Raw genomic sequence first — 9,968 nt, forward strand, 5'->3', positions numbered from 1 at the left:
TTTCAAATTCTTATTACGCTTGTACTCCTTTAATTCTTTTATTCATATTTCAGTTCGATTCTTGAATTATTCTCTTCATTTGAATTCATTATTCATATTCCAATTGTTACTCACAATTATTGATATATTCTGGTGATTAGAATATATCAAAGCATACCGATTGTTCCGGTTGCTATTCCAGGGACTGGATAATACTAATTTTGGGATTAAGTCTACTTAATCCTAAGGACCGGGATATAACCGGATCTTTGAGATGGGCCGTAGTGCCTGGGTTCCCGACAGGATCTATATAGTGAGATATAGATCTGCACTGTATCCTGGCTGATCAGCAGGGTATAGCTGCGAACTTAAGTCCAGTTTAGTTTGTTTGTATTTTCCAGTAATGGCCTTCTTTCTATTCTCGTGGGGTTATATCTTTGCAGATATACCCAGGTTACGGATTCAATTATATTGCTTTAATACTATTTATACATTGTGGACTTGTTGAGCAATTTTTGGCTCACCCTTTTGTTGTTATTCACCTTATTGTTTTTAGTTAAGAAGGAACATGAAACCCATCAGGACTCGAGTGGTAAAGAAGCGGGTCAAGCCTCGGGATCCTCTCATACCCAAGGTGTTGATCCCAGTTCAGGAAGAAAGCTTTGAGTTGCCCGAGCAGGTGGAGTGTTGATAAATAGTGTGTGTGTTTGAATAAAAGATGAACTTAGTTTAAAAATGAATTAGACAATGGTTTGTAATAAAAAGAGTTTGTGAGATTTTGAATGTTGGTTTGTAATAAAAGTAGTTAGCAGTTTTTGTTTTCATACTTCAACCTAAAAAGATCCCGGTTAGTGTTAAAGGGGTTTAGTGTCATTTCTTTATTATTTGTTAATCAGATTATACAGGTTTGGTGATTAGCTAGTAACCCCCAGACTTATACCCCTAGTCTGGAGGGCGTTACAGGGTTGGCATCAGAGCTGTAGGTTTCGTCCCTGAAAATAAGAACATTAGGGTTAAGATAAGATAGGGAGATCACATAGGATCGGAATAGTAAATAGGGAGATCACTGTTAGGATTTAGGTCAGATTAGATTACGAAGTATAAATCTTAGGATTATTTAGTGACCTTTTCTATTCTTTGGTATATTATCAGATCGCATCTTCTGGTTATTCTGCATCTTCCGAGAGGATAGTCACCGGGCCAGCAACACCAGTTATACCTCCAGTATCTGAGTATATGTTTCCTCCTCTACCACCTCCACCACCATTGCCACAGGAGCTGGTACCACCAGTACAGGGGATAGTTCATGATCCCATAGAGATGTTTGATCCATATGAATTCTTTGAGCCGATGGTTCCTTTACCTGTTGAGCCAATGGTTCTTTAAACCATAGTTCATTGAGGACAGTGAATATTTTAAGTTTGGGGGTAGTTGTTGAAGGAATATGTTTTTGTGTGAGTCACATATACTTGCATATTCATGATAGTTTAGTACATATAGTTTGCATATTTTTCTAGTTCATATAGTTTGCATATTTTGCCATGTAGTTTTTTTTTGGTAGTTTTTAGGATATCTTGTTCATATAGTTTTTATGCATTTGCATTATAACATGATCCCTTAGATAATTTTTCCAATTGACTTATGATATTGATGCTAGTGTAGTGATGTCGTGTTTAGAGATGTTAAGTCATATTAAGTTGATTTGCATGCTGGAGACACTTATATTTCACTAAGTCTTATAGGTTGCTAGAGTGCTAGATCATAGTCATGGTTTGTTTGTTTGTCGAGGTTTAATCGCTTGTTTATATTTAGAATTTTGGATATTCTTTTAATAATAAAAGATATGGATATTTAAAATTGGAGAGAGTTGGATTTCATTGCTAGTTGTGTGGCTAGGTGTCAAATGGCTAGTAGTCGGCTCATATTTATATGAGTAGTCTAGGGTTGAATGAGATGGAGCGAAACACACTCATTCAAAAATTGGTTGGAAAAAAGGAAAAAAAGGAATAAGTGTTATGTATAATTGATCACGAGTGGGCTCTTTAACTCGAGTTATTAAGTTCTTAGGGGACTTTGTGCCTAGTGACCTAAGCCTTTTATAGTCTGGGATCCGCTAACCTAACGCTCGTTACATGGGTACTATTGTATAAGTCTTTTATGGACCTCACTCATTGCACGATCAAATAAGCATGCTTGTGTTGTTTTATTGTGAATAAAAGCGTGAATCCATGTTAAACTCCGATATAAGAATTGCAGTGTTATAAGTTATTTTGAGTCTACCTTTTATTCTATTTATAAACTTGCGATTGTTTTGATAAGTAGTGAGTCATAATTATCGATCTAGTTGCGATAGTATCTCTATAAGCAGTTGCACACACGCACGTCTCTAGTTTGTAAGTTGATTTGTATGATTTAATTGATCTTTATGCGAGTAGCTGCATTTGTTGATATGTTGCTTGTTGAGTGGTTGAGTTATTCTATTGGGATCGTTGCATTCATTTAGTTGCATTCATGCATTTTTATTTCTTGTTCTTTGAGTCTGTTTATGCTTGAGGACAAGCATCGGTTCAAGTTTGGGGGTATGTTGAGTTGCATTTATGACACTTTATTATGCTTCGTAAAGCTTTGAATTGATGCGTTTGTACTCAAGTTAAGTGTTTTAACGTGTTTTCGAGTGTTTTTGTATTTCAGGCATTATCTAGGTAATCAGGTGAATTAGCATTGTTTTGGTGCTAATTTGGTGTCAAGGTGGTGTTGGAATAAAAGCTCGTGGAAAGCCGGCTCAAATCTACAAGAAAAATGAAGAAGTCAAGTTTTGGAAGAAGCCCAGCGCGCCTGCAATGATCAAGCGCGCGGCCACGCCCGAAGTTCAGAAAGCCAGTGCGCCCGTGCTGATCAAGCGCGCGGCCGCGCCATGTTGGGATGTAGAATTTTGATTCTATTTTAATTCGAATTGGAAGACTTCTCTACTGATTAGGGCTGCTATATAAATAAATTTAGGTCGTTTTTAATAAGATAAAAAACCAGAGATGTACCAGAGCGCAAGGAGAGCCATAAGAAGACCGTATTAGCACGATTCAACGAAGACGAAGAAGATCTTATTTTTACTTGTGAATCTTTATTTTAAGTTGTACTTTGGATGCTAGTTTTCTTACTTGTGAACCTTTACTCTTGTTTCATACTTGGTTTTGTTATTTAAGTATAAAGATTACGTTTGTTATACCATGCTTTCATCGGAACCCACGTTGATGATGAGTCCGATTATGGGCTAATCGTTATCGTGGGGTTCTAGCGGATTTATTTATGGATTTCTTTAGTTAAATTGTTTCGATGCCTTAGTGTATGGTGATTGTATGATAACCTAGTATTGGTTGTGCATATTCGTCTTATAAGAGTCGCGAACTTATAAGATAGTGTGTTAATTCTTAATGACGTGACAGTAAATTTAAGGATTTAGAACTTGCCATGCTAGCATAGGTTCATGTGTTATTGTTATGCATGATTCGTAGGTAATTTTACACATCTTACTTGCCCTATGTAATCAAGATAGATAACTTGTGCTTAAACCGTTATGTTGTCAAATTTTATAGACATATAGGGTCTCAATATAATTGGTGTCTATTCAGCTTCTATCTCTTTTGTGGATGTCGGGTAGTATGGTACTCGTGCAACGAAAGTTGGCGTTTATCAGTTTCGTGTTATCTGATTAGTGTCATCACTATTGCATGCTAAGGTTAAGAACAATAAGGCTATTGAATGAAGTATTTAATGAAGTTAGAATCCCATGTTTGTCATATATATTAATTCAATCAATCTTATTCCATTAGTTATAATTGTTACCTTAATTCTTATTTATAACAACCCAAATTATTATCTTTTAGCATTGAATAATAACCATACATTGTTGCTTAAGTGCATAAATTAAATAGTTAGCCAACGCCAGTCTCTGTGGGAACGAACTAGAATAGATTCTATATTACTTGCAAACGCGTATACTTGCATGTATTATTAGCACGTGTTTAGCGACTAACAATTCTTCACATCACTTTTGATAGTATTATGTCCAATAGGGTTATTGGTTGTAAAACAGTAAAAAAATATAGAATGCTTTAGAAGTAAAGTGTCAAGGTACTACTGTTATCAAGAAAAATAGGAGGATAGTACTTACACAGGAATATGAGCACTTTGACTCAAGAGAAAATGAGTCCTTAAGATTTCAAAAGATGTTGAATGACCTGTCTTTGATCAACAAGGAATATGACATGGAGGACTCAAACTTGAAGTTTCTACTTGCACTCCCTGAAAAGTGGGACATTAAGGTCACATCAAGGGATAATTATGAACTTAATGAAATAAATCTAGATGAGATCTATGGCATGTTAAAAATTTATGAACTAGAGATGGAATAAAGAAGCAAGAAAAATAAATCAAAGAATAGACCAATTCCACTCAAAGTTGAAGAGAAGCCAAAGGAGAAAGCTAGGAGCAAAGGACACTCCAAAGGAAAAGCTATGATTGCAAAGTCTGATACCGAGTCATCAAAATCTGATAATGATTCAAATACTGATAGTGAATCAGATTCTAGTAGTGATCATGACAACAATGAAGATATTGAACAAATGGCTGCTCTATTGGTTAAAAGTTTCAAGAAGATGGTCCACAAGAACTTCAAGAAAGGGAAAAGGTTTTCTAGAAGGGTTCCAGTTCCTCAAACTCTGATAAGAGGAATAACAAAAGAAATATTGATTGGAAGGAATCAAAAACTGGAAAATTTGACAAGTCAAAGGAAATGTGCTATAACTATGATGAAATTGGACACTTTGCACCTGACTACAGAAAACCAAAAGATGAAAAGAAACAAGCCATGATCATAAAGAAGAAAAACTGGGATGATTCATCAGATTTAGAAGATGGTGTTAACTATGCCTTCATGGCAAATGCTGAAACTGAGGATGTGACATCTGATTTAAAGGTACCTCAAACCACATTTTCTTTTGATACTGATAATATCCTTGAATTAAGACTGTTCCTTAAATCTCTGCATGTTAGTTATAGGGATCAAACTTTAGACAATAACAGAATTAAGAGTGAAAACTCTGAGTTAAGGAAAAGGAATGATCACCTAGAAATTGAGTTACTTTCCATGCTAGAAATTCAAAAAGAAATAGATAATGTTATTTATGTTAAAGAAAAAGTGTTAGAAAAGCATGCTTATCTATAAAAGCAGTTATCTAAAGAAAGAGAAGTAATTAAGCTTTGGACTAACTCAGGAAAGACAACTCAGGAAATCTTAGAAAATGGTTGTTGGGGATCAGGATTAGGATATGTAAATAGATCTAATTCTGATAAAAAAATGGAAAAGAAACTGAGAAAACTAAACCAGTAAACACTGATACTAAGGTTAAACTAAACAAGGTTCAGATAAAACCTATTAAGTTTAACTCAAGTGCTGGTACTATTAAGTCAGTTTATGAGGTAGGTTCAACCTCAGCACCCAAGTCAAACTTAAATACTGATAAGAGTGAACAGGTTCACACAAAATGAATAAATATTGGTTTAGTGACTCAGAAATAACTTAATCAAAATTGAAGGAAGTACACATGAAAGACAAGGAGAAAAGGCCTAGGAAAAACAGGAATGGTAAAGTAGGTGTTAATAAGAATGGTAGTTATGTAACTACTCCCAATGCACCTAGAAAGATATCTCTGAACTGTGGTAGCACTAACCATCTTGATAATTCTTGCAGGAAGAATAAAGAGATAAATATTGTTCCTTCCAAATCAGAGTTTAGGAATATAACAGTTAGATATAAATCACAGAACCCTTGTTTTCATTATGGTAGTGTATGGCACCATATTTATACATGGAAAGAGTATCACAGTTTGTACTTTAATTATTATAAAATGAAATCCTCTTTAAATAAAGAAAAAATTGTTTCTGCATGTGTAAATACTGATAGTAAGAATGTTAACATAACCTCTAATATGAAGTCTTTTGCTGTAAATGTTAACAAACTTAAAAAGGCCAAATGATCCAAGTAAATATGGGTCCTTAAAAACACTAATTGATTTTAAATACTGATTGCAGGGTAACAGGAGAAATTCTCTAGTCTTGGACAATGGATGCTCAGGACACATGATTGATTATAAATCCCTGCTATTAGAGTTTAAGGAGAGGGCTGACCCCGGTGTTTTTTATGGAGATGCCAACTTAGGAAAAATTTTGGGATATGGAAAAATCAATCTTAGGAATGTCATCATTGAAGATGTAGCTCTGGTTGCAGGATTCAAGCATAACTTGATTAGTGTGAGTCAAATCTGTGACAGAGGTTACCATGTGAATTTCTATGGAGAACATTGTGAAATTATCAGTAAATCTGATGGCAAGATTGCACTGACTGGAGTAAGGCATGGTAATTTGTATGAAGCCGGGGTATCCACAAGTACTGATGGATCAGAAGTTTGTCTACTTAGTAGAGCATCTGTAGAAGACAACTGGAACTGGCATAAAAGACTTTCTCATCTCAATTTCAACAACATCAATGAACTTGTGAAGAAAGATCTTGTAAGAGGATTGCCCAATGCAGTATTTACTCTTTATGGCTTATATGACTCATGCTAAAAAGCCAAGCAAAGGAAAACATCATTCAAGAGTGAAACTGAATCCTCTATTCTTGAACCATATCATCTACTTCATATTGATATCTTTGGTCCAGTCAATGTTATGTCTATTACCAAGAAGAGGTATGCACTTGTATTTGTTGATGAATATACAAGGTACACATGGGTGTACTTTCTGCATACCAAGGATGAAACTCCATCCATTCTTCTTGATCTTGTGAGAGAACTGAATTAAAGAATAGTTCTATGGAAGAGTTTTGCAAGTACAAGGGGATAAAGCAATAATTTTCTGCCCCTGGAACTCCACAACAAAATGGAGTTGTTGAAAGAAAAAATAGAACTCTCATAGAAGCTTCCAGAACCATGCTAAAGGAAGCAAAACTGCCTACCTACTTCTGGGCTGAGGCTGTGCAAACTGCTTTTCTTCACACAAAATGCAACATTGATAAACAGGCATGGTAAAACACCATTTGAGATGGTGAAGGGAAAGAAGCCAAATTTGAAGTACTTTCACATTTTTGGTTGCAAGTGTTTTGTTCTCAAAACTCATCCAGAACAGCTTACCAAATTTGATCTAAAAGCTTATGAAGGCATTTTTGTGGGATATCCACTGTCTATAAAAGCCTTCAGAGTTTACAATCTGAGAAAAAGGACAGTCATGGAATCTATACATGTAACTTTTGATGATAAGAAAATCAGAGGTCTAGAGGATGCAAATGACCATGATGAGTTGAGATTTGAAAATGAAGTATCATATGCTGAATAGTTAAATCCTGGTATACTGACAAATCCTGATACAGTAAATCCTGATATCACTCCAAGCTCTGATGATCCACATGACAGTGGAAATTATGCAAATATTGAAGCATATGTTGAGGGGGAGCAATATAATTTACATCAAGAGTCTTCTACAAGTGATTCAACTCAAGAGATATCAGTAAATAATTCATCAGACATAAATCCCTCAAGTTCTGATGGATCAAATACTAATAGCACTGGAAATACTGATTAAGTGGGAGCATTAGGAGGTGACAGTGGTACTAGTCAAAGAGATTCAAGAGAGTTCATGGATCAAGGGGAGGTTCTACTTCAAGGAGTCAACTCCCATATGCAAGAAAATGGTCTAAGTCACATACACCTGACTTGATCATCGGAAATCCTGATAGTGGTGTAAAGACCAGAAAAGCCACTCAAAATGAATGTCTCTACCATTCATTTCTATCTCAAACTGAACCAAAGAAACTGGAAGAAGCTCTTCATGATGCTGATTGGGTTACAGCAATGCAAGAGGAGCTTAATAAATTTGAAATGAACAAAGTCTGGAATCTTATGCCAAGACCAAAGAACAGATCAGTTGTTGGTACAAAGTGGGTGTTCAGAAACAAAATTGATAGTGAGGACATCATTACAAGAAATAAAGCAAGACTGGTTGCAAAAGGTTACTCTCAGCAAGAAGGTATTGATTATGATGAGACATTCGCTCCAGTTGTAAGGCTTGAGGCAATCAGAATTTTTCTAGCCTAGGCTGCTCACATGAAGTTTAAAATGTTTCAAATGGATGTGAAGAGTGATTTTCTGAATGGTGAGCTTGAAGAGGAAGTTTATGTTGAACAGCCTCCAGGTTTCATTGATCCAAAATATCCAAATCATGTCTACTTACTGGATAAAGCACTCTATAGACTAAAACAAGCTCCAAGGGCCTGGTATGAAACACTTGCCCTATCTATGTTGGAAAGTGGTTTCACAAAAGTTACAATTGATAAAAGCTTCTTTTATAAATACCATGGTAAGGACTTGTTATTAGTATAGATTTATGCTGATGATATCATTTTTGTTTCTACTAATGATAAATTATGCAAGAGGTTTGCAAATCTAATGCATCCAAGGTATCAAATGAGTATGATGAGAGAATTGAGTTATTTTCTGGGTTTACAAGTAAAATAGACTGAAGAAGAAATCTTCATAAGTCAATCCAAATACATCAAAAATTTGCTCAAAATATTTGGAATGCAAGATAGTTCAAGTGCAATAACTCCCATTGCCACAACAACCAAGTTAGATTTAAATACTGGTTCATCAGTAGATATAACTAATTACAGAGGTATGATTGGCTCACTACTATATTTGACTTCCAGTAGACATCATATCATGTATGATACCTGTCTCTATGCAAGGTTCCAAGCTAATCCAAGGGAACCACATCTATTAGATGTGAAAAGAATTTTTAAGTATCTCAAAGGCACCATGAATTTTGGATTGTGGTATCCTAGAGATTCAGATTTTAAGCTAATTGGATACTCAGATGCTGATTTTACAGGATGTAAAATAGACAAAAAAAGTACTTCTCGAAGCTGCCAATTCCTTGGTAGCGGGTTGGTTTCTTAGGTTAGCAAGAAATAAAAGTCAATTTCCATATCAACTGCAGTAGCTGAATATATTGCTGCAGGAAATTGTTGTGCTCAAATTCTATGGATGAAGAATCAATTACTGGATTATGGGTTAGAGTATTATGTGATTCCTATATATTTTGATAATCAAAGTGCTATTGCAATGACAGGAAATACAGTACAACATTCTATGACTAAACACATCAGCATCAGGTACCATTTCATAAGGGAACATGCGGAAGCAGGTACAGTGGAATTGGTCTTTGTTCCAACAGATCATCAATTAGCAGATATATTCACCAAGCCTCTCTGTGAAGCTACTTTTATAAGATTGGTGAATGAATTGGGAATGATATCAAGACATATCTCAAACTCTGATGATTAGGAATTACTACTTATAGTTAGAGTGTGGTATCTTATCATTATGTACCAGTACTTGCTTAATACTGATTATACTGTTAAACTCTGATGCCATGAAAGCATGTAATTAGCTTCTATTAATCCCAGCCAACAGCTGCATGTTAAACTTTGATTATTTGTATAGGTTCTGATATTGGTCAAACTTGTGTTGACTAATAAATCCAGACAGTAGTTGTTTAAATACTGATTTGGGTCAAACTCTGATTGACCATTATATTCTAACGGTAATTTTGGAATTTATTCAAATATTGTGTTGATCAGTATTTTAAATACAGGTGTGAAGTTATTTGTAAGTGGGTAATTTATGCATAATGATAGTTGTTTATTGATGGCGTGAGGATATGAAAAGGGTTTTTCTAGGAACTGTGCGTGCAGTAACTACCAATATTACACATTTACATGATTATTTTTACAGTCAATAATATACTTCCACATGTCCCACTAAATTGAAACGTTTCTGAGTTTGTGGAGTAATTTGTTAAACAAAATCAGTCTTTGATTTTAACTAACACTTTACCAGTTCATTATTATCTTCTTCTATGTTAATTCTCTTTCTCCATCA

The 9,968-nt window shown here is 35.0% G+C and overlaps 1 protein-coding gene across 1 annotated transcript; it reads left to right on the top strand.

The window, feature by feature from the left end:
• The first annotated feature begins 3,104 nt into the window (after positions 1-3,104).
• Positions 3,105-9,622, top strand: LOC141717204 (uncharacterized). The gene is made up of 2 exons (XM_074519301.1): positions 3,105-4,951; positions 6,067-9,622. The coding sequence occupies exons 1-2, from the start codon at positions 4,769-4,771 to the stop codon at positions 6,598-6,600; spliced, it is 717 nt and encodes a 238-aa protein (XP_074375402.1). The 5' UTR covers positions 3,105-4,768; the 3' UTR covers positions 6,601-9,622.
• Positions 9,623-9,968: the final 346 nt, after the last annotated feature.

This window comes from Apium graveolens, chromosome 4 (assembly GCF_009905375.1).
Source record: "Apium graveolens cultivar Ventura chromosome 4, ASM990537v1, whole genome shotgun sequence".
Lineage (NCBI taxonomy): Eukaryota > Viridiplantae > Streptophyta > Magnoliopsida > Apiales > Apiaceae > Apium > Apium graveolens.